Source organism: Galleria mellonella, unplaced genomic scaffold, assembly GCF_026898425.1.
Source record: "Galleria mellonella isolate WM207_F2 unplaced genomic scaffold, CSIRO_AGI_GalMel_v1 utg72, whole genome shotgun sequence".
Lineage (NCBI taxonomy): Eukaryota > Metazoa > Arthropoda > Insecta > Lepidoptera > Pyralidae > Galleria > Galleria mellonella.
In genome coordinates, this window is record NW_026442144.1 from 703,803 (window position 1) to 729,648 (window position 25,846).

Below are 25,846 nucleotides of genomic sequence, written 5' to 3' on the forward strand. Positions count from 1 at the left end.
GACTTCTTCTATCTCTGGTACATGCGGCTCCATTGTGAGTGCCAGCGTGCTTCGACGAACCCAATCCGACGTTCGTTCTCTTCTGACGGTAGCGTCGTCGTCTTCTACTTCCTCGTCGTCCTCTGATTCGGCTTCCAGGGCGGCGACACGTGCGGCGGCCAATTCCACCTCCTTTCGAAGTAGCTCCTCCCGTGCCTTGGCCAGAGCCTTCTTCTTCTGCGAGGCCGTGGTGCGAACCGTGCGTGCCGTGCCGTGCTTCGGTTCCTTCTTCCTTGCTGTCTCCTCTGTCGTTCCTGTGGCTTCGGTAGTCTCCGTGGCTCCTGTGGTCGTCGTATCGCCGGACGTGTTCGTAGTCGATGTGGTGGCGGCGGTAGACGACGTGGCAGCGACAGATGACATTCTGACAGCCGCAGACGACGTGGTGGCAGCAACGGACGGCGTGGCAGCGACGGACAGCGTTCCGGCGGCCGTAGTCGACGTGGTGGCGGCGGATGTTGTGGCTTCGGTGACGGCGATTTTTTGCTGCGACGACTTCATGTTTCTCGTAGTCGGCATTTCAGCGATCCGGCTTCAGAATGGTCTTCCTCCAGCGATCCGGCTTCTCGATGTACCAACGGTGTTCCTCCAGCAATCCGGCTCGAAGGACCACGATGAACGGTGTGGACTGCCGTACGGTGAGCGTGGACTGTAGGGGCGTTGGTTCAGGCTGGAGTGAAACACAGCGATTACTATTCTGAAGCCTCCGGTACCGTCTGAAGAGAGTATTTTTTCTTCTTGTCCTATTTCTTCTCGAGTGTAGTGCGTCGCTGCCCGGAAGCGAATGCCGCTCGACGGGAGGCGGCCTATCTTTATACCCGCCCGCTCGCACGATAACATTTCCAACTCGCGTTAGCGATCTGTGCGAGCGGGACGGGGCGAGAATGAACGAGACGCGTGTCTCTTCAGTTCGGTACTCTATAGCGTCTATTTATTGCAATTTACAATTTCTTAATTCTATTTATTGTTACAATTTCTATTCGTAGGTAATAATGACAACACGCAAAGGAATACTTTATTTAACTTACACTATCTTAAATCTATGTAAAATCTATATAAAATAACAGAATACAGAAACGATTAACTAGGGACTTAACAACTATAAATTACGATTACATATATACAAATAATGTCGCGAACAGTTAACAATCATCTATTAAAATACTACAACAAAATGTAATTCAGACGTGACAGATATGTACCTCTGTATCTTTGGTACCAATAAGTATGCAACACTGAAATGAAATTTAGATTATATTGACATATGTCAAACTGTCATTGTCAAATCAAATTATGACATAAATCATTAGGTGTGTTGTGTAGTTGATATAATCAACTTTATAATTCTTTCATTTATATTGTCGCTAGAGTGTATGTAGATAAGAATAGTTTTAAAAATAAATAAACCCGAAAATAGTTTATCCTCGTACAATGAGTAATGTAGAATTAAATAAGCCTCCAGAAATAAATGCTTCAAATGGCGGTACTAATCAAGATATTTCGAGAAAAGAATGGGTGAAATTTGATGACGATAGTGAACAAACAAACCTAAATATCCCTCTAGAAACTAAAGTAATCACTGGAGCTGTTTCTACTTCAGTTCCAAGCACATCAGAAGTCTCAAACCCTGAACCAGCAGCTGTTTTAAAAACTGAGACTGTACAGATAAATCTTGAACGCGGAGATCGAAATATAGATCCCGTGACTCACAGTACACTATCTAAGAACGTAGAATTTGTCAATATTCGTCAAGGATTTAGTAAGTAATTTATAATTATTTGGATAAAAAACTTAATGTGCTTAACCAATAAATAAAATTCTAGCAACCTGTATGACTAGAGTTACCTTAAAATATTCACAATTTCCTATCATTTCAGCCAATGGTGAAATAATCGTAACATTACTGCCTGTCAATACTAAATGGCCATGGGTGACTGCAGCACATTTTCGTCCAGAATTAGTGCCAGAAGAACTAATGGCTCAAGGACTTACAGTAAGTTGTAATATAGGAATTTGCTTGTTAATAATATGTACTACAATATGATAATTATCAAAATCAGAGGCTTGCTCCAGACATTTATATCTAAAACTAATATGTCCGTTTCAGCTCACTGTTGAAGAATATGTTCATGCAATGGAGCTACTTGTTAATGATGCTCGTTTCACACTCTATAATATTTGCTATAAGAGAGTCCTTGTCTGTTGGATAAGCCTTGCATTTCTTGTACTACTAGCCCTACTGTTTTCTGGTTTAACAGGACTTTTTTTATTTTCACTTGGAATTTTATGGCTTATTCTGAATGCAGCTGCAATCTTTTTATGTATGTGGATTAAATTGAAACTTTCTAAAGGACTCGAACAGTGCTTAGCGACTGTAAATAAATTGCTCAATAAACACAAATTAGTATTGGCTTTAGATGACAGAGGAAAACTTTCATGTCATAAAGTTAATTTATGTTTTATATATTTTGATTCGGGACCTTGCATTTCCCACATACAACATTTCATTGAGAGTGAAGAAGGAAAATCTATTATGCAAGGATGGGAACAAAGGTTAGATGTGCCAGCTAATGACATTGTTATTCAAGGGACACAATCAACAAGGCTATCAAGAAAACAGGTATGATATTATTTTATGACACATTCTGTTCCCTTAGGATCATGTGTGACTTAATAAAGTTAGGTAAATGTAATATCCATTATAATCTAGGCATTAGCCAAATAGGGAATAGCAGCAAGTATGATTTTTATTAGTTATAACTTTTAAATTTGGGGGTATAATAAACAATAGACTCTTCTTATTTTGTCATGAATGTTTACAAATAAACTTGTCTGAATGCCATATCCTTAACATTCTCATGCTAATATATTTCCTCTTATTCTATCTGTATCTATTTATCCAATACATGTTAAATTAATTACATACTCGATTCTTATTATCTCTTTATGTTGTGTTGTTACATTATGGTGATGGAATTATTAAATATATAGGTAAATATTTATTTAACTATAGCATTGTACAATGTCACATTATTATTTACTAACTTAATTTTAATTTTTCTAATAGCAAAATAAAATATAAAGTCCAATATTAATTTATTTGATAATTTTATAAAAAAAATATACTAAACATCTCTCCCTAAACAATTAAAGAATAAGTGGAATTTATCAATATTATAACTAATATAATTTGGGAGTTTTAAAATAAATGGTCTCTTAGATTACATTTCACATGCTATTATAGTATTTATGTTTGGATATGGAACAGAATATATTTTACATGCATACATACATATTTGTTATGCCTGTCAATTCAATTTCTAATAAGAATTAGGGTAGGCAGAAACAGTGGAATGTCAAATGCTTTTTTAGTAAATAAATATAAAATCCTTGCTAAAACTATATATTTAAAAGTGCATTTGTTTGTTTGCTACCTTCTGGTTCTTTAATGGCTTAAGTAATCATGAAATTTGACATACACCATACAATTTGAAATGGATATATTTTGATCACATGGGCATAGTCAGCTATATATATATGTATATATCATATAGTCAATGTAGTAAATACATAATCCATTAAAACATCTTACATAAGTATGGTTCCTTTATTGGATAATGGTTCCTTGTTGGAATGCTTCATATACTACCTGATATGCTTGATATATGCTTCAAATATACCTAAACTATGCCTAGAGTACCTACATTCTATTACTGTGTCCTATGACACACCATCTTTTCAACTTTGCATGTTGCATGCACCAAAATTTATAACTAGATGCCTAAAAAGTTTTTTGAAATGGGTAGTTCCTATGTTATACCAAACGATAACATACATGTACTTGTTTTTAAATTTAACATTTACTATAGGTACTTCATGTATATATCAATGTCACTAAATTAATTACTATGCATATTATGCTTTGTCATAAACATAATTGTATTTAATCTTGTATTTAATCTCAGGTGTAGGTTCTGATGCTACTATTTATTTATGTGTGTGACTAATATTTATATTTTTTAAGGCTTTGGTATTTCTATAATTTGCAAATTTTAAAGGAAATGGGGCAAGGATATCTGGTTACACTGTGCATTAACAATATTTTTAATTCAAACAAAGTTTTAATTATGGAATAAGAGCACATATGAATACAGATTGGTTTTTATACTCCAGACTTAGGGCTTATTTTAGTAAAATAAATTATATGAATTGATTTGTGAAAAATTCAATTTCAAAAAACTAAAGGAAAAGGCACGAATATAAAAGTAAAATTTTTGTTCATTAGTAAAGCTATTTGAGAATGGCTGGTTGGGTCGATTCTCTTAATATTTTTTTAATTGTAAGAGCCCGGTTATGTTTTTTAAAGAAAAATAATTGGTAAATTACTTAAAACATCGAAAATTATATTTTTTTGTATGCTTTTGATAACAGGGCCCTAATTTGATCAACAATTCTTTTTTTACTTGTAAAAGTTTTTTTTACATTTTAGTGTTAAAGAACTTTTATTTTTTATTTATATAGATTTTATTATTTATTTATACATTAATACAAATATGTGTCCATGGCGGACTTAATGCTAAAAGCATTCTCTCCCAGTCAACCATAGGGAAGTGTCAAAATACTCGAATGCGGTACTAGTAATTATTGATATACATACATACTAAAATTACATAAAAAAACTTATAAATATATATAAATAACAAATACTTACACATATGTATATAACATATACTATATTATACATGAAATTGAGAATAATATAAAGTACCTACTGCTCGAATAAAGTAAAAAAGTGAGCATGAATATTTTTTTAAAAGACGGTTTAGGGTGTAACCTCTTAATTATACTATACATGTGAAGTGAAAAAGATTAAAAAGTAAACATTTTTGTTTTTATTAAAATGAGGCTGTTAGTTTTTGCCGATATTTAATATTACGTTGTAGAATATTATTTCGACAAGTACGCTTGAAATATTTATCTATATAGCAATATTAATTAGTCGTAAGTGATATTTTACATAGTAGACATTTAAAAAAAAAGTAGTACTTAAAGTAATATAATTAATAACAGTGTCCGTATGCATATGTATACCTTAGATTATGACTAATATAAAATGGCAGTGTAAAAGAGAAAAAAAAAACATACATACATGTATAAATGTTAGCAGATAGAAAAGTAGGCTATTCGTCAACACTATATAAACTCGAAGCTGAATATGCGGAATAGGAATAAAATAAATTCTTATTGTTTTTTACATTTTGAAATGTAATTAAGTAGTTGGAAGCGAATGTAATTGGTTAAAGTGTGCTGTTCTTGGGTATAAAGTAAAGATTAACTGGGAGAGAATGCTATATAGCATTATGTCCGCCCTTTGTATCATTCATTTTTTGTAATGTGGTCAATAAAGAATAAATAAATAAACAAAATTGCAAATTGTTCACGTAATTACCTACGCTGTAAACATTTATGTTTTTAAATGCAATATTATAGAACAATCAGAAATATTTTTTATAAAAATTAGTAAAATATCTAATTTAATACAAATAAAGCTCTGAACGTCCCCGAATCGAAATTATAATTACAACAAATACGAGAATTTTTCTAACTTGTAATTTAAATCCCATATAAATTCAGACCTGTCACATGCACACTAATGTAACCATTTTCTTATCTCGTTTTTATGATTGCATAGCCAGTCAGTACGTAGTACGTTATACTACTTCTATGACGCATTCTACTACATAGTTTGCATACTGTACTTATCACGTGGGTACCTATCATATATTACTTTTCTAGAGATATCGGACTACTACTAATATAATTACTATTTAAGACAATATTGCTCCATTTCTTTTCTTTTTGCAATCTATTTAATATTTCTATTAACAACAATCTTGTAACATATCTCCCAATAATGTAGCTGTTGCAAAATAGTAAATTGTTCATAGGGTGTTAGTAGCGTTAATGGGTAAGCAAGGCATATGAATGTACAGGGTATGGCAGAGCAAGTGTACCTCCGGTATCTGCAGCGGTGGGGCAAAGACTTCCTGCGACGCCGACTCGACTGGACTTTAGATGAGGAGGGTGGTAATCCCGCAGCGCCACGTCATTTAACACATGCGCTATGCCCTTGTCAATATGTTGAAGAGATTTTGCGGAACAAAGAACCCAGAGATACACGCGCTTGTTGTCCGCGTTGCAACGATTGGCTCAGGCGCCGTGGTCTCGATTGACCAAACAGCTTAACGTTTGGCAAGTCTATATTTTTGTTACATGGACAAATAAATCCAATTTGTTTTAATAAAAAAAAAACTTAATATTGAAAATACTTTTTTACAGGAAAGAGGTGCACTTCTATATTTGCGATATGTGGGTCGGTGGGGGGCATATGCTTTAAAAAATAGACTGAATCTTAGTACTACAGTGCCTGGGCGTCATGGAGAGAAGTATGTCTGCCCTTGTCAGTTTATAGAAGAGCACCTACAAACGAAGCCGCCTGCGGGCATCTCAAAATTTTTCACATTGCCCAATCCGAATGTGCAACTGTATTAATGCCTAATATCGGAGATATTATATTTCATGTCCGTCCATTTAAGAATAGCCTAATAAGAAGTAATAATGAGTATACCCACTGTATTTCTATATCAATGTTCTTTTTATACATTCTTAACAATACATATTTATATATGTAATACTTTTACTTCTACTAATATTTATACATTTTTAAGTAAGAAACAAAGTTTCATTTTATTTTCTATCAAATGCTAAGTGTCATAGATTATAATTTGTGGCCATATGCATAAACGTATTTATCTTTTATAGGATTAATAAATTCATTATATTTGTAACTTGCATAATTAATTAAACTACAATGTTTAAACTTCAGGTTGTTATTAATAGTTTATAGAGTAACAAATAAGTAATATATTAAATTATTATGTTCGATTGTATAGTAAATTTACACCTCGGCGCCAAAATAAACAATAAAATTTGTGAACATTATATTATATACATTGTATATTTCAAAAATATTTATAATGTTCATTTAAAAGCTTTAAAATTGGCATCATATTATGATCATATCAAACTTCACAATTTGTAATTTATGGTACCTACACTTTGCACACAATTCTTGCTGCTTACAATTGAATATATCTTTTTATATGCTCATTATAGCATAACACAATATCGTATATGATTTTACGTCACGATATAACCGGAGAGCAAAATATATGTAATAGTTTATGATTTAAATTTCCGTGCACGTCCGCAATATCTTAATCCTGTTCTTGTCTACGTTACTATTGCGAACATTAAAACCATCTCTATGTCTTTGCATAATTATTTTATTATATGGTGAACATAAAATCGGACGATATTGGCTTATTCTATGGTAAGTTATAAAAAGACCCATTATACATTTCGACATAAAATGATGGAATCAAAAAATAGTAATCACGCGAAGTAGTGATGATTGATACAAGTTCTTTGAATCTATTATAAAATGTTTACATTAATCATCAAAATATAGATTACATAATATATAAACACTACATATTAATAACTATCTCTAATTTATCACCATTGTGTATAATTCAGAGGAAACTGATATTGGGATGAAGTGGAAAATAATATACTTTACACATTATTTCTATACAGAAATTGCGTTAGTGTAGGTATATAATTACTATATAGGTACAATTTGAGTAACAGTTCTATGTATGGTTGTGGATAATGTATTTAGAAAGAACATGTAAAGTTACAGGTGTAGAATCTCTAATGTAAATTATTTCAAAATCACATTATTACACAACTAGTCATAAGAGATGTACATTTATATATACACATATTATAAATATTTATATTTTTTATTCTTTTTTAAATGTGTTTATAATAAACCAAAGGGCTTAATTATTATTGAACACTTTAAACGATTTAAGCAGAGTACATAATTAAAATAAACTTACTCCATTTCATATACGACGCTATTGCAATAATGTCATGCATTATATCTTACGGTATGTGCATATATAAAAGATGAAAATAATCTATTTTTAATGATTATTCAATTTGTAAACAACCTATAAATTTTACTTTGAATTATTTATATTTAAATGTTTAATTTTTAGTTAATATTTGTTTGGCCATTTTTTGTCAAACAAGTCATTAAAGATTGCCATATCGTCGTATATGAAATCGAGTTTAAAAATATAGAACAATTTTATACTAAATTTAATAATTGATCTGACATTCTTTCACGTACTATTAAGGTGAACGCGCACTTATATTGAATCCCATCTGTGTACCGAACACTAAAGCATATAATTGATATCAGTCCTGAATTATCTATAGGTATAGGCAATATAAGTTACTATTTATGTACCCGGCGACACCATGGAGCCCCTTTGCTCATGTGAAAAATTAGTGTTTTAGGAAATGACAGATTATGCATTAATATCAGACAATATATTATATTATTGTGTTAAAAACTAACATAAATTATAATGTAACTATTCACTAATATCTAAGTATCTATATACTTATTTAGAAGTAGAGAGACTCGAGATTATTATTGTCTAGGGGACTCCATGTGGCTTAAAATCAAGTGTACCTATTAGCAAAATATTTATTTTTTATGTCTCATCTAGGTAAACGTATACGGTATTAGAAAATATAAATATTATGGTTATTATTGAAAACCGTAACAGTTTTATAATATGTTGATTATAATTTTACCAGTTACGGTCACATTTCACATTGTTGATATCCAGTTTCAATAAATAGGTATATTCAAGTGTGCATTTACCTAGTTTCAGTTTTAAATATAAGTTTTAAGTTCACTTGAACATTATTGTACCAAGAAATTGCACGAATAAAATGAGATATACATACAAATTTATGTGTTACGTTTCGTCAAAATAAATAACTACTACATTATTATTACATTAGTTTACTGTGCAAATGTAAGGCTTCGTTTTAACTTATAATGTAATTCACCGTCAGATTATTTTGATATCTTGGGAGCTGACGTTGATTGTAATAGGTAATTATTTAACTGCTTAAATTCTGTTCCACCATATCTAGAAAAACAAGTTAGTATTAATCTTTACTATGTACATTATTAGCTTATGACATTGGACTAAAATATTATTAAGTCATTAATAATTACGTATCACAACTAAATTGGATCGATTGACTTCTAAGATATCAATTTTGTCTGCGATGCATATCACATTAGATAGGAATTTATGAATTTACTGTACATAATATACATTCTTTATAATATTTAGGTATTTTGTGAAATTAATTAAAATTCCAATGTTGTGATTCAATAATAACATTCCGTCCAAAAGTAACTAAGTACTTAATAGTTCAGTAGAAAATGATATTTAAATGTTTATCACATTTTACTTTGATAAGTCTTGTTGAAAATACATATTATATTTTATAACCCAAATTGTTTTTAATCTGTCATCTTTTTTGTGTAACAAACCTACTTCAGAATTACCTCAATAAAAAACTGTAAGTGTACATACATAAGTCTGACTGTCTACGATGAAGTGACTTATCAGTTAATTTCCTTTTTAGGGTCATGATTTTATCGATAATTTCACAATATAAGTACATCTGAGTTTTGTGTATACTATTTCAAATTAATGGTCGAAAGTTGGCAGCAGCATCCTTCTTAAAACATCACTAAAAGCCTAACTGCGGTTGCCAGGGGGGAGAAGGGATTGTTAGTAATGGGGATTAGCAACCTCATTGCTAGAGAATAAACCCTATTAGGTCGACCTCCACGTGGTTCCCCCTGGAAACCATCATGATTGATTCGTTGTTGAATTTGTCAGGATGGGCTAACTGACCTGCTTCATTCTCACCTGTCATCCCTCACTGGTGCCCCGCCGGTGTATACCGATAGCGCAGGCGGGGTTGCCATTCCATTATCATCCATTAAAAAAAAACTGCGGTTGCCAACCCGCCCGCCAAGCGTAACTACAAGGAAAACCCCTTATAGGGAAGGCTTATGTTTGACAGTGGACAGTTAACGGCTGATATGATGATCAGAAACAAATAATTTTTAAAATATTTGCCTGTATAACGTATTTTTTACTTATTTCTGTTATCTGCAAGTCCTGCTGATGTTGATAGCAAATAATGGGGCCGAATCTGAGGCGCTATTTGTCTAACGATTAGACAAATGGCGCCTAGTTATACTCTTATCTTTAAAATCAAAATTTCAATTGAATAAAATAAAACCTTTATATTAGGGACCGGTACGAACTAGATCTCTAATAGATATTGTTATAAATTTAGAGTATGATAGTCCATAAAACAGTAATTTCGCTGAACTAACGAAATAATAGGTTAAGGGATGGGTTTAGAGAAACGGCGTTTCAGAATTGCCCCAATGTTTACTGGATTTATTATTTTAATGCTACTCGTAATTTTAAACTTGACACCAGGAGGGCGACATTCTCATATGAATTTTAGTAGTAGTATTGAAATTATTAAGAAAAACAAATTAACATAATGGTGTTTTACAGTATTCAAACATCCTCTTTAATGGGAGTAATTTTAAAAACATTCTGCACTAGATATACTCGGTTTTACAAAACATGTAACAATAATAAAGCAGCATGAAATAGATGGTAGTTCGGATATTAAACCGAATGTGGAATGAATAGTTAAGTAGGTATTTATATTTAGATAGGTATCTGTTCGTAAAAGGATGTAGGAATTTAAGTAATATTTTACACCATGTTTAGTTGATCAGTAAGGACACATTGCTTTAGATGATTTCAATTTTATGTCCATTTATAGACTAAAGTTATCTGTACCTATGCAAGAAAAAATAAGGTAATTGTGGTAGGTATATAATAACTACTACTAAATAACTTGTACAATTAATTATAATTACCTAAAATAAAAAAAAAAATATATGGCAAATATGCGTGAATAGTTTAGCCTTTAGCAAAGTGAATAATTATGGGGAGGTAATTGTGTGCTAAGAGAAAAAGCTCTAGGGTGCTCAATATTAATTTATCTGCAGTTCATACTTCTCTTCTTCTTCAACTAGGCAGCGTGAAATTAGAAACATTTTATTATTTAACTGCATATTTAGTATTTAAAAATATTCAATTACCTAAAAATTATCCGTGGGAACAATGGGATAAACAAAAGTGTTAAATAATATTCGTTAAAGATTAAGGCGAAATTTTCAATTGAAACATTTGAATTTCAAACAAATTACGTTTGCATCTCGAACTTTCATCAATAACTTAATCTCAGAAAATCCTTATTATTGAAAGTTTCAGTTGTAGCCAAAACAAAAATCGACAACCGGCTATGTAAAATTTAGATTAACAAATTAACAAGTGTTAGTTTTTTTATTGTGTATAGTGGCAAACAAACTGACGCCTCTTATCTGATGGAAAGTGGTCATCATCGACATATTCACGGCATCCCATATATGCTATTATTCCAGTGACAGTCCTCAGAATACCAATTAAATTATGAAGTACGATGACGTAATTTATCACGTTATGCCAACGTACTTAATAATTGCACTGGTATCGAAGATGACGTGTGTCTTAAATATTGTATACATATTTCTAATCAATACACACCTTGAATAACTAATTGAAGAACTTGGCAAATCCTTGATGTACAGACATGTTTAAAATGTTTGAAAACATTTTAGAATTTAGCAATTGCCTTGCATTGAACTCTTACCTATATGATATAGATTGAAAAATTAAATCCTTTGATAAGATTATTTGCCACTATGAGGGCATCGGCCTGCCAATCATTTATTTAGATATTAGAACAAATCTACGAACCTTTTCCGATTGTCAATTGAATGACATTCCGTTGGATCTGGTCCTTAGATTATATAGATAGTGTCTCCATACAAATGCTTAAAAAAAAGCGGGTGATTTTTTTGTACAATTTTACATGATATATATAGTTATGTTTCCTTTATAACTCTTATATTTATTTGTTTTATAATATTTGCATCTTTTTAATGCGTAAAAACTCATTTATAAAATAAATAAATAAATATACATACTTCAAGATACATTATGGGCGTAAGTATTTTTTTTGATGGGTCTAAATGGAATGGTAACCCTGCCTGCACTAACGGGATACGCTGCCGGAACACCAGTAAAGAATGATCAATGAGAATGAAAACAGTCCAGTTAGCCTATCATGATGAATTCATCAGCAATTAACTATGATAGTTTCCAGGGCGAACCACGAGGAGGTCGACCTGGTTGGGTATATTGCTAGCAATGGGATTTTTAGTCTCCATTACTAACAGTCCCTTTCCCCCAGTAAGTATATTTCGACAATTAGCTGACAAAAAGATGACCCGTTTTTGAGACTCGATTCTCTATCTATATAATCAAAGATCTGTTCTACAAGAGGATTACATTTTCCAATCTTAAATAATATTTATTATTAATCTTTAAAATGTTTGGATATATAAAATATAAATGTACCTAACAATATCTAACCCCCACCACTAACACCAAATTAAGAAAGCGATAAGTGTAAATAAAACAAAGATTGTCTATATATTATTTTATTAAAAAATAAAATGAGAGATCCACATTCAAATTATGATATCGAACAATATACAAATCTAAAATCAGGTTTTTGATTTATATTTATATCATATTGTAGTACAAATACAAAATGGCTAAATATCACAGACTATACATCTGAAAAAAAATATAATTTGACTATATCCCTGCATATGAATGCGTCTATGAAATACATATTGTAATTAGTGGCTATTAAAATTAATTGTAGGTAAGATAAAATTAATTGTAGGTAAGATAAAATTAATTGTAGGTAATATAAAATTTATAGTAGGTATATAAATAAGTATATTTTATAATTTTGATCATCTGAAAAAAAATATAATTTGACTATATCCCTGCATATGAATGCGTCTATGAAATACATATTGTAATTAGTGGCTATTAAAATTAATTGTAGGTAAGATAAAATTAATTGTAGGTAAGATAAAATTAATTGTAGGTAAGATAAAATTAATTGTAGGTAATATAAAATTTATAGTAGGTATATAAATAAGTATATTTTATAATTTTACTAACAAAAATTAATGACCTGCAATGAATATTTTCTGCATAGCCAAAATATCACTTTTTTAATTTTTAATATATATTTACTAAAATACCAAAAATTGTATTGCTTACACAAAAGATAATTTAATCGCACAGGTTTTGAAACGAATAAATGAGTAAAATATATTTTGAAACAATAATTATAAAACAAAATCTAAGTAAATATTATCAATTCAAACAACAGTACAAAACAAAAATAATTAAATCAAAATGACACGAATAACATTATGATAACTTTACCAATCTAAAAGGTGTTTTAATATTATAGCAGGGGTGGCCAACTTGACTAGACCCAAATATACTGTTAACTGACGAAACCCTGTGCGATCTACTAATTACATATTTCTTGATATCTCAAATTAAACAACATAGTTCAGTATATAATGATGTAGTATTGTATTTTTTATTTTTTTAAGAGGGAAAACATAAAACTGAAAATTATTCTTGAGTAACTACTTATTTATATTAGTGTGAGCATTGCGTCTGAGCATCTTCCGCTAGATTAGTAAAAATTTTATATTTTTTGCCTTGCCAAGATGGACTAGAGTAATAGTCGCGATCGACCTCCCCTGGCGGTTGTCCACCCCTGTACTATAGGTATTGAAATACATCATCATTTTGATGTGTTTCAATACCTTTTGACTAGAATATTTATTTAGACGTAAAGCCTGGAAAAACTAATTTTGTATTATAGAATTACGTCGGTCTAATTATCAGAATGCGTAACTCCACAAAATATCAATATCAGACTTTTAATGCCATCTAATAGAGTATTTTGAAGCCTATCCACTGAATTACTTCATATATCTTACAAAAATACAGCTAAACTGTTATGAGTTAATAATTAAACAACCTATCTCCTGACTGCCATTTTGTAATACGCAAAATGCTTAACTCCTAACTTCAATACGGTTTCGCCTATGCAGTAAGGTGTAAGCGTGTCTTTAAGAGCAATAAGTTAGCTGAAATTAACATTTATTGTATTAATATTTAATACCGTATTTTGAAAAGTAATAGTTAATTTATGTTGTAATTTTCCAACAACAAGATAAAAATATTATTAAGTAAAAGACAAGAAAAAATGGAAGATATATGTACTAATGATGTCAATCCATCAGAAGAAATTAACCCATAGGACAGACTGTGACTGAAACATTACGACATTAACTACGACAAACAACACATCTCAATAGGTTTGAAAAATAAGACAAACGACAGACTAACACTGTGGGCCAACGCTTGGTTAAAAAATACAATGTCTCAATTGCCGTCAAGAGACAAAAAGTTAAAACCAGGATTAGAGTGTCAATAAACATAAAGAATAAAGGAAAAAAGGATAACTATATTTAGGAAGGAATTTAGAACTATATAGAAGAAAATAGATAATAGGAGTTTTATTGAGCCTAACAGCGAAAGAAATATCAAAGGTAGATGCAATTGCAAACTAAGTTTGAACAGCGATGTCAAATTACAATGAAAAAAAACTTCCGAAAGAAGAACGATAAAAATGGTGAAACATTTCTGGAACATGAGCTGGAAAGAAAAGAAAGTTTACGACAGAATGTCTCTCATTTAGAAACGTAAGCAAAGAGAAAGATGTGCTGGGATACCATCAAGGCGAGAAAATTCCTTGTGGAATTATATCTCTTTGATGGCAAAGGGAATAAATATAAAGAGGATGCAAGAGAATGTTTTTAAACAGTTAGTCTGTTAGAAAATGTGTCACCAAAAATGAATTATACACAATGACGATGATGTACATAAAAAATTACCAAAAAACAATGTTAAAGATGAACCCTGTAAATAAGCACGAAAGTTTTTTGATACATTGCCAAAACATGAATTTCATTATATTTTGCAATAACATTATTGACTTTTATTATAAAAATATGTCCTACTATGTTGTAAGTAAATAATAAAAAGAATAGAAAGTCCTAACACCACTTGCACTTTGAAACTCCAAATAATATTTGCAATTGCAGCAAAAAAAAATCGTAACTCCATTTTCTTAATAATCTAGTTTGCAAATCCAAAAATCAATTGTGAAATTAAATTCCTTGATCATTTTTACTACTAGATTCAAAATTGCATTAAAATATTTTCCCCGTATAGTAAAAATAAACAGTTTTTACTTGTTCTGTAAAGTTAATCCAGAAGGACTTAAGCATTCTGATAATTAGGCCGACGATTAGGTATCTCAAATTGTTCCCAAAATTTACCTACTAATTACACAGCAGTAGTAATAGAAAAAGTTTACCTTCATTACCACACTGGGTACAGATATTTTATAAGTTATCATAAAGCAATTCGTAATACGTTACACTCAATAATGATTAATAAAAATATGTGTCAAATATTGAACTAAAAATCTTTAATTTATATTTATTTTTGTTTTGATGTAATGATTAAATTGAAAGACGACAATTGAGCAAGAACGATAATTTCATTAATATTGCTAAAGATATATGTAAATAAAGGAACAAAATTTATTCACTATCGTTTTTACGAGATTTTTTCGGCAGTTCTTTGTTATTGTCACCTGCAGTAAATAAATCGCGAAAATAGTTTCGCTGTTCCTTTACTTGATAATCCTTATCAGTATTTGTAATTATATCTCTGTTACGTTTCAAATTTTTATCTGGAACCTCTTCTCTAAGATCTATAGAGGAGGCCAGTGACTCGAGCGACGTGACAGTGGAACGTTCTTGTATTTTGTTGCGAACTGAGAGATCAAGGAAAGGTCGATTTGCAGACTCGGCGACGGTCTGCACCGTAGTCGAACTTTCTGTGGCAGGGAGACCGTCTAATGCGGCCAGTCGCATAAGCTCTCGCTGCGAATCACGTGCCTCCATCAGAAATATGCTCTCCTGTTCACCGTCAGAGTTGTGATCAGCCGAATAGAAGAAAAATAAATATAACACTGCGTTGGTATTTACATATATTACTACAATTATTAAAATGTACAAAACAGAAATAGTAATTTCCCTGCTGACATATTCACAATATTTGTAAATTTTTTTAATTGTCCGAACAAAGTTACGAAACAATGTTAGAAAAACCGAGTTAAAAAATTTGTCGCCTGACAAGACATAAATTATTTCTAAATCATAATATAATTAATATATGATAATAATTAATAATTAATAATAATTGATACTTACTTAGTTTTACAATCTAATAGAATTCGTCTAATTTTTTAAAGAATCTAGAATGGTTTTGGGTAAAAAATTATTACACTACAGAAAAAAGTTTAAAAGCGACAAGATTTGCTAATAGAAATCTCTTAGAGATAAGCTCGCCTTTGTATGTTACTTTTAAAATTAAATGTTTTATCACTATGTTTGTGTAGAGTAAAAAATATTATATGTGCTTGTATTTTGTGCAGACAATTAGCTTGAAGGTATAGTAGATATATAAGAAAACATGTAACTTGTATTCTTCTATACCTGCTAGGCTTGTATGCAGTACAATGGCTTATTGTGATTCAAAAGTGCATGAAATAGATATATTTAATAATAAATTCCAAATATTCATACTTATACTTCTATTTTCTAATAGCAAGGTGTTATTTTTAACTACGACATTAAAAGAACAAATTATTTACCTTAACTTCTTTAGTGGTATATTGATCGAGCTTATCATATATCACAGCATGCAGGCCCATTTCCTTCAGCCTCTTAATTGTGTTTTTATCATTATTATCATCGCCCCAGCAAAATATAACTAAACCCGCATCGGTGGCTAATTTCACCTGCAAAAATATAAAAAATATAAAGAATTGCACTGGATGGATGAAGGTTTCGGAACATATACAAAATAAAATTCTCCGTAAGTACCCATATAGTTTTAATATTATAAATACGATAGTTTGTAAAGATGTTTGTAACTCAAACGAATTAAAATGGAGACTGCAGTTTATTTTAATATAAATCATTGAAAAGGTGGTAAAGATTTTTTTAATTATAAACAGTTCATAAATAGGATTAGTAACAAATGGAAAAATTTAATCTATTTTTATTTGTATAGTCTGTACATCAACAGACTATCAATGGTATTATTTTTTTACCTTTTCGTAGTTCTTTTATATGACAATTTTATTGAACGAATCATATTTGTGATATCTGTGGTATTATTTATGTAAAGAGGTGACAATCTTAATTTCACTCGGTGGATTACAAACCACCAACAAATCCTGAGACGTTTTCTTTCTCGATAATAGCATAAAGAAAATAATCCTATTAACACGTTCTGATAAGATTAAAATAAAGTGCTTGCAGACGAGGTCGTTGACCCAAGTTAGTGATGTGATTTTTGTATTATTGAAAATAACAACTGTATAAACACCAATACACAGATGTTTTTTAAAACATGTAAATGACTGGAGACGTTACTTACAGACCATGGATAAGAGTCGGTTTGAGGACACCATTTCAAACTGTATTTTACTCAGATCAATGAAATATTAGAAGAAGAAATTAGAGAAGAGATTAAGCTTTTGACCTAATATAAATATATAAAATAAACTGCTTGCTTTAAAGTAGATGACTAATATTTTAAAGCAAACAAATAGGGTTAGGAAAAAAAAAAAACGTCACAACTGTCGACCAGCAGTTTCATTTTTGACGCAATAGAATCGAAATCACCATCGGATCAAAATTAAAAGGAGATTAAAATTATATAATTTGATGTCTATTAGATATGATTTCATTTTATGCATAGGTCAAAATTCTAGTTGCAGATTACACTTTAACCTTAGGTTCTGAATTAATATTATTTTAAGCCGTCACTATACTAAACAACCATGAAACCACAACAATAATTACTTTTATCAATCTCTTCTAATGTACCAAAATAAAATAGACCGTAATATAAGATCTTGCTTTACAAAAAAAGGGCTTTAATAACTTCAATTGTGACCTAATCAATTGTAAAAAGATTTTTTTACAATTTAGAACAAAAAAGAAAGTATGCAATTTATCTTCATATTCTACTTTTTAAGTTATTAATAAAGTCCATCGTTAAATATGCAATAAATATTTATAGTTTTCAATGAAACCTTTAAATTTATGGATTGTATACTAGAAGTCTAGTAAAAGTTTACTACATGCCATAAATATCGAGAAGTTTTAGAACTTAATAATAAATACAAAAGAAATATTCCATTTACCTGAGTTGGATCCCGTAGAAGATCTTCTGTGTGTACTACAACACCCAAAATATCCGAACTAACCGCATGCTGCACAGCAGCCGGTATGGACAGACATCTGGGATCACGGTATGCTGGGTATTTATTGGTAATACCCTAAAAATGACACTGATTATAGAATATTGACCCTTTGAGTTACATACTCAAAGTATTGACCTAAAATTATGTATTAAAATTATAGTAGGTAGGTATACTAGATCACTTTAACAATAAATAGATCATAGGTACACTTACAACAGTTAAAAACATCACGGGATATTTGTTTTGTTTCTGTCGTACCATGGTGCAAATATCTGGATTAAAACCAGAAAATACAATACGCCTCTCTCCTGCATGTTTTAAGACGACTTCTAAAATCTAAGAAGAAATATAAAATCAATCAATGATAGTAAACTTTACATAATAATCCTATAGCTAAAATGAAAACCCAATACATCTCATTCAGTGGGTAGGTGCCCGTTTCTAATAGGCAAATCTTTGTCAGTGGTGGCCTAGGTCATAAATAAAACAAACGAAGAGCAAAAGCGTCAGTTTTGTTAGATATTACTAAATTACTAGATATTAATATAGTTTTTTTTTTTTTTATAATGGCAATATTATTTCTCAAATTGGAACAAACTATACATATTTATAAAAATCATTAAAACCAGTTAAGCGGTTCTGAAGATTAGCGTGAAAGAACATCATGACGTTTTTGACATCATGACATGATGATATTTATATATATTATATGATATTTATTTATATATACCTAGCCCAAATATTTATCGCTAACTTCAGTACTCTTTACTTATCTTACCAGTTTATAATGTATTATTGTTAATATATTACCTTGTCTACATATGTATTCATATCGAATGGATTGTTCAACTCAAAAGTGCCATCACCCATCTCCATGGTCCACTTCAATTCCACATTGAAACCAACATGTGAATCAATATTCTTTAAAGCATCTTCTAAAGTTGGAAATGGTTGATGTTCTTCTAAATCTTCATCAAAAAAAAGTATTTCATGGTTACGGCCTTCTACCAAATGATACACCTATAAATCATAGTTTATACAATTTTTAATTGAATTATTAATAGGCATATCTATGTAGATACGCCTATTAATCACACCACTATTTTGAATGTAAAGTTTGTATATTATATTTTATATTTAAATATATTTTAACACATTTTGATGAAATTAAAGTGTCATACGAGTTCCCAATAATAACAATTAATTTCATGCAGATGAAGTAGCAAAGAAAAATCAAATTAAGGAAGCCAAATTTATAGCTTGAACAGTGTAAAAATTGTAAGAATCTAATACATAAACGGGATATTAAGAACAGAGTACAAAAGAAAATTATTGAAATTTTGAGTGTTAATCGGATTTTTTTCATCGTGAGATCCACAAATTTTATTGACGTATAAACTTAAATTAGATCCAAAGTACAGTCCATCCAACCTGAAAATTATGAACTAAAATACCCAATAATTCTAGTATAGATGTAGATTATCTTAAGTTTGTAGATTATAAACTAAAAATTATAAATCATATATATGTTATAAATAGGAAACTATCAAACATCTTCGTATGATAGTTTAAAATATTAGGTACTAAATCACACATAAACAACTGAAAAAAATTTAAACGCAGACCATGTCCTTTGAACATAGGATAATTATTATGCTAGAACGAGTTCAAATAGGGTAATTTAAAGTTTATAAACTAGCGGAATAATTTAAAGGGATCCAAAAAAAATCTAAAATTTTTGCGATTTTTCATATGGCTGTATCTTTGATAAAATGGAGTAAAAAAATAAATAATTTTAAGCTTGAAAATCTAATTTTGGATCTTGCAAAAAAAAAACATGCCAAGTAACATGTATCGCGCAATCTTAATGAGTACCGTGCAAAAATATTACGAAAATTTTTCGATCTCATTTTTGGTGTACGGCATTGAAAAAAAAATCCAAATTAACCACCTTATGGATTAGATAGGTTGTTCACTTAGCTTCAATTTTTTTTTGGTCTCGATACGACTATTTCTCACTGAGCTATGAATGAAAATGGATCATTTTCTCTTTTTTCTCAGAAACCAATGGTTGCACAGAAAATCGGTGGTGGGTTTCAGAAACTTGAATGAATTCCCCACAAGTTCCTGGCATGATTTTTTCACTTTAAAAAATCGTAAAAAATAGGACTTTTAGGTGTCACGCGCACGTATGCATGCACGCACGCACGCATGCACCCAACCAAAAATTAGAAACTTCAAGCTTTAAATTGCTTTTTTTAGTCCAATATTACCATTTTCATCAAAGATTTTAAAAAATTGCCAAAATTTGAGATATTTTTTCCGCTAGTGTATTATATACTTGTCAATAGGAATTTACGAATTTACTACATTTGTTGATTCTGGTAATTTTTTTCAACTTAATCGGTTAATTTTCTTTAAGGTGAGGATGATGCTTATGTCCCGGCGTATGGACCCGGCCGCAGCTTGTAGTGTCTGTGATGACATCGATGCAGGCAGTGAAGGGAGCTGTGGTGACTGCAGTAGACAATGGTATTGTTGCTGGAGATGAGCTAATGAATCTATTGTCATAGTTGTCAACAGTGAGAGTATCTTGTCTTTGTTACTGCTTTCTTCTGAGGAATCCAGTGCAGCTTGGAGTGTAAAATGAAATGCTATGATGTAAGCACCATACTCACCTTAAAGAAGATATCTGCATAAAGTTGAAATAATTGTTAGAAACAACAAACATAGTATGTTTATATACAGTGTTTTAAATAGTTTATGTTCACATACACAGTATCTAATATACTTAATTCATAGCTGAATACAAAGAAATTATATATGTGCTATACTCCTAGCATGAAATTTTTATATTACCTAAGCTGAAAATACATGTTGATGCAAATAATCCTTATATTATATGAAGTCTTGAATTATAGATTTCCTATAAATCACTCATGAATAGGAACTTTTCTATAAAACAAATTTAACATGAAAATGAAAAAATGGATTGTATTGACTATTACATATTCAAAAGCTAGGTAATAAATAGTGAAAAGAAATCCGACTAAGAAAATAGTTGAGGCAAAGTCACTGGTTTAGATAAAGGCTATTTTATATGCTATTTTTTTTTTATATATTATGAGGCAGAGAAACTTTTTAAATCTCAGGGTGCCACCCTCAAAATGAGTAATAGTAATAATTTTAATATATACTTAATGTGACAATGTAAAATAAACCTTATGCAGTAGCTTGCAAGTAATTTTTATAATTTGATTAAAAAATATTATTTATCTGGCTTTGTAATTACTGCTTTCTTTTTTTAAAAAAAAACAAAGCAGTAATTTATACATACATAACATTGAAATAAGTATTAAAAAATAATGATTATTGCATTGGCATTACAAGTAGATAACACTGAAATCATATAATAAATTGAGGAGGCAAAAATTAAGGACCATGTTGATACCATTGTTGAAAAGCAACTAATAAGATTTTGCTTTATCAACCTATATCCAGCTATATACCTTCAATTTCTGTAGGTGTTCCAAGGTCAAGTCCTTCACTGGTAATTCTAACATTTCAGTATGTTCAACCTCCTTCTTTCTTTTCATAGAAATACATACATGGTAATCATGGTATATAACTGGTATCATATCTTTGCTCAGTTGAACATCAAATTCAAGCAAATCTGCACCACTAGCAGCTGCCTTTTTAAGGGACGCTATTGTATTTTCACGAATAGAATTTCCTCTGAAAATGATTACAGGTTATCCAATGACAATAACAAGGCAAAAATATTTTTGCCATAAAGTATTCAGTTAAAATGAAAACATGAATATAAATATATTTATCATTTTTATCCTATCACATTTGTTATCATATATATGTTTTAAACAATAATAGATACATATCAGATATAATAATAAACTTCAATTAAAAATTTACTTACTCTTTTGTTTTGAAGCTAGCTCCAAGACCACGGTGTCCAACCTCCAAGCCAGTCCAAGATGGGTCCCAGTGTTTAGCATAAGACACCTGGAGGTCACACAGCTTTTCAGGTAATGGACGAATAATCAGATAATCAAAGTTGACTGTTCCCAGTGGCCTGTGTTTAACATTACATGTTACAGGTAACTCTAAAGTGCCTTCAGAAGGCTTAAACATGTTTGGGAGAATATAAGTGTATCCTATATGACATGGTGGGTCTTCAGCAGATGCCCGACTACTATATGAATAGAAGTCAACAAGGTATGCAAGACCTAAGGGATTAGGAGTCATGATATTAATAAGCAATATATCATTAGGCTTGTACTCGCTTCCAAATTGTTCTTGGGCTCTCAAGCGGCAGACTGAAGGATCATTGTCTAGTGTAGACACCTCAACAAACACACCAGCTGGCATTTCAACATCCATTGTGTCTGTGCTCAATGACGAGTCTTCCACTTGTGGTTCTGTTCCAAAAGACAACTTCACCGGTGTTACTTTAATATTCATTAATCTCCCATTCAGCCGACTCTTCAGATGTAATGGATTCTTAGCAAATTTGAATTGTATTAAAGTCTGAGTAGTGAGCCAGCCTGTACTGATATTATGTTTACCATCATATGCACCAAATACATCTTCAACTGGATGTAGTGTTGAGTCTTTAATGACGCGAGGATGGATATTGGTTTCCCAATTTCGAACAATTACATCATTTTCTTCAGTAGGTATACATATGACATAGCGATACAGCACATCAGAAGTATTTGGTATCTTGATGGTTTTGCTCCATAAATTAGTCTCTGACTGTTGCTCTAAGGGCACCATTCTATTAAAATCCCATTCTCCAAGTTCAGCAGTGTTTCCAGTTAGAAACACTTTCTCCTTTGGTCCTACATCTGGTGCAGACACGGTAAAAATCCATTCTTGTGATGTAACTTCATGAACAGCCACAGGTTGTTGCAGCGACATTTTTTTTGGAAGAATTTCTTTTTGCTTTATATGCTCCTCTAAGAAAAACCAACGTTGCATAACTTGTCCATTCACTACGAAATTAACGTTGATGTATGAAAAATCAACGATAATAATCAGAATAAAAACAGATAACAAAATAAATTTATTGACAAGTCATTGCAAATAAATATAATAAGAATATATGTATATATACGACAGGAAATACGACGGTAATTTGCTACAAATAGATAATCTAAAAACAATTCTTTTTTAAAATAGCACTGTAATAAATTGTTTATTATTTGACACGTAGGTATAATATATAATATAATAGAGGTATTACTATTTTGTTATATATAAAAACAAGACAAGACTGAAGAAAAGAAAAAGGAATATGAAAGCTAAAGTATGATTACGTATCGCGCAATTACTATGTAATCGTTACAAATTGCACGATTTTTGCTGTCAATAAAGAAACCATGACCCCGAAACCATAATATATAAAAAACAATTTTGCATGATCAACGCGCGAATTTACTAATAAGACAGAGAACGAACGACTACTGATTATTCGATGGAGCAATTCATTAGGGATTATCCCACGTTTTTCAGTCGTTAAACTACTAATGTTTTATTCTATCGATTACTAGTTTCATTCATTACATGTTAAAATCATTCATCGGTTAATCACTCAATCATCCACGAGTCAGTAAGAACGCAGTCGAATCGACCTAATCGCTGAGTATTCTTTTTTTGATAATGGCCAATCGTGTTGCCAATTTTGTATGTGTAGTAAAATTTAGCAGTATTCGGTTTTTTTTATACAACTTAGAATGAAAAACAAGCTGACAGCCCACCTGATGGAAAGTGGTAACCGTCGCCTATAGACATGAGCAGTACTATAGACATAACAGAATATACTGTTTCACCCATGATACCCCTCATGCATTGCCATTCCTGAGGACCAAGTGTTATTCCTCTATACCCAGTAAATTCATCGGTACTCATTAATTAATCAGATAATAAAGTAAATTTATTATTTACATTTTAAGCGAATGCAATTGACCGCTGGAATGATGTATTAGCAGTTAGTGGTAGTCGAATTATTAATTATTAAAATCATTCGAATACTTATATTAATATATTATCAATTCAGTATTCGAAATATAAAATTAGTAATTACTAATTATTCGACTACAAAAGCATTTGGTTTCGAATACCGCTATTTTGCATTATCTATTTAGGTAGCTATCTAAAAATATAGACATAATATTGTTTATTTCTAGAAATGATTATAGAACAATTCACTAATATTGCCTCTGCTGAGCAATTTAGAAACTAAATTTAGGGTTGCTAAATGTCAATTGAAATTACTACCTAAACGTTAAATATTTTTCTTCAAATCGATTTTCCGTTACATTTATCCAATCATAACTTGTAATTTTTTTTCACTGGGTTTTATCATGTGCAACAAAGTGAACAACAAAAAAAAGATGTAATTACTTCTATTTCTATTCCTTTGGGTCCCTCCTTATCTTCTGTTGTTTCTTCATTATCGTATTTTACTTTATACTTTACAAGTAGTAAATTTATTACTCAAAATTTCCAAAAAATACTCATTTTTTCCAAGCGTATTTAACTTTTTTCCCAAAATTTTATTTCCTTAAGATCTCGCAAACCGAACAATTTTTATTAATATTTGAAAAATATACTCAATCTGGTAACGCTGCTAAAATTACTAATTAATATTATCTTTTTATTCAATTATAAATGACGCCGTTTGTCGAAGAAAAATGAAGTTAAACTTTCAATTTTTATTACAACGCAATATTTATTGTAAGAATCAATATAAACTTATTTTCTAATAAATTTAAGTCAAAATTACTGTAATTTTAGTTTTTAATGGCCCATAAAACATTAATTTCGCGAAATTATCAAAGTAAAATATATGGTTAAGAGAAAGATAGAGGATGGTAGTGAGTTCCATATTCGTATGGCGTGCACAAAGGATTTAGAGTAAAAAGAAAAGCTGTAAAGAGCATTGCATAAATCGTGATTCTGTACCTCACCGAGAAATACAAATCGTTCTTTAAGGTATTTGGGAGTTTTTTTTCATTTAAGAAATTCCTCTTGTCGGTACAACTAATTAATGCATCTTCTTTCAACCAGCTCTAACCGAGACCATATCCTTGATCTCCCTATACGACATGACACCTAGTGTTTCTTTTATCTGCCCCATGTAGTTTTTATTTTTTTATTGGATGAAAATAAAGTGGTAACCCCGCCTGCGCTAATGGGATACACTGGCGGGGCACTAGTGAAGGGCGATAGATGAGGATGAAAACAGGCCAATTAGCCCATCATGATGAATTCATCAGGAATTAATCATGATAGTTTTCAGGGGGAACCGCGAGGAGGTCGACCTGGTTGGATATATTGTTAGCAATGGGATTCTTAGTCTCCATTACTAACAATCCCTTTTCTCCCCCCCGTCCCATGTAGTTATTCC

General features: G+C 30.8%; 2 protein-coding genes across 4 annotated transcripts; one reads left to right on the forward strand and one right to left on the reverse strand.

Moving 5' to 3' along the window:
• The first annotated feature begins 1,318 nt into the window (after positions 1 to 1,318).
• LOC113517031 (transmembrane protein 268) lies at positions 1,319 to 9,487 on the forward strand. Of its 2 annotated transcripts, XM_026901547.3 has the most exons (5): positions 1,320 to 1,795; positions 1,914 to 2,029; positions 2,144 to 2,656; positions 6,030 to 6,288; positions 6,376 to 6,515. In XM_026901547.3, the coding sequence occupies exons 1-4, from the start codon at positions 1,468 to 1,470 to the stop codon at positions 6,267 to 6,269; spliced, it is 1,197 nt and encodes a 398-aa protein (XP_026757348.1). In that variant the 5' UTR covers positions 1,320 to 1,467; the 3' UTR covers positions 6,270 to 6,288; positions 6,376 to 6,515. The 2 variants fall into 2 exon arrangements, with proteins under 2 accessions (XP_026757349.1, XP_026757348.1); XM_026901548.3 differs by lacking the exon at positions 6,030 to 6,288 and having other exon boundaries at positions 1,319 to 1,795; positions 6,376 to 9,487.
• On the reverse strand, positions 9,000 to 23,941 carry LOC113516631 (glycerophosphocholine phosphodiesterase GPCPD1). 2 transcript variants are annotated; one of them, XM_031907905.2, is made up of 9 exons: positions 22,352 to 23,941; positions 21,927 to 22,152; positions 19,228 to 19,437; positions 18,631 to 18,753; positions 18,358 to 18,492; positions 16,795 to 16,941; positions 11,664 to 11,695; positions 11,094 to 11,109; positions 9,000 to 9,116 (listed from the first exon to the last, which is right to left on the reverse strand). In XM_031907905.2, exons 1-8 carry the CDS (start codon positions 23,413 to 23,415, stop codon positions 11,106 to 11,108), a joined length of 1,941 nt encoding a protein of 646 aa, XP_031763765.1. In that variant the 5' UTR covers positions 23,416 to 23,941; the 3' UTR covers positions 9,000 to 9,116; positions 11,094 to 11,105. The 2 variants fall into 2 exon arrangements, with proteins under 2 accessions (XP_031763765.1, XP_026756874.1); XM_026901073.3 differs by lacking the exons at positions 9,000 to 9,116; positions 11,094 to 11,109; positions 11,664 to 11,695 and adding an exon at positions 12,607 to 16,057 and having other exon boundaries at positions 22,352 to 23,936.
• Positions 23,942 to 25,846: the final 1,905 nt, after the last annotated feature.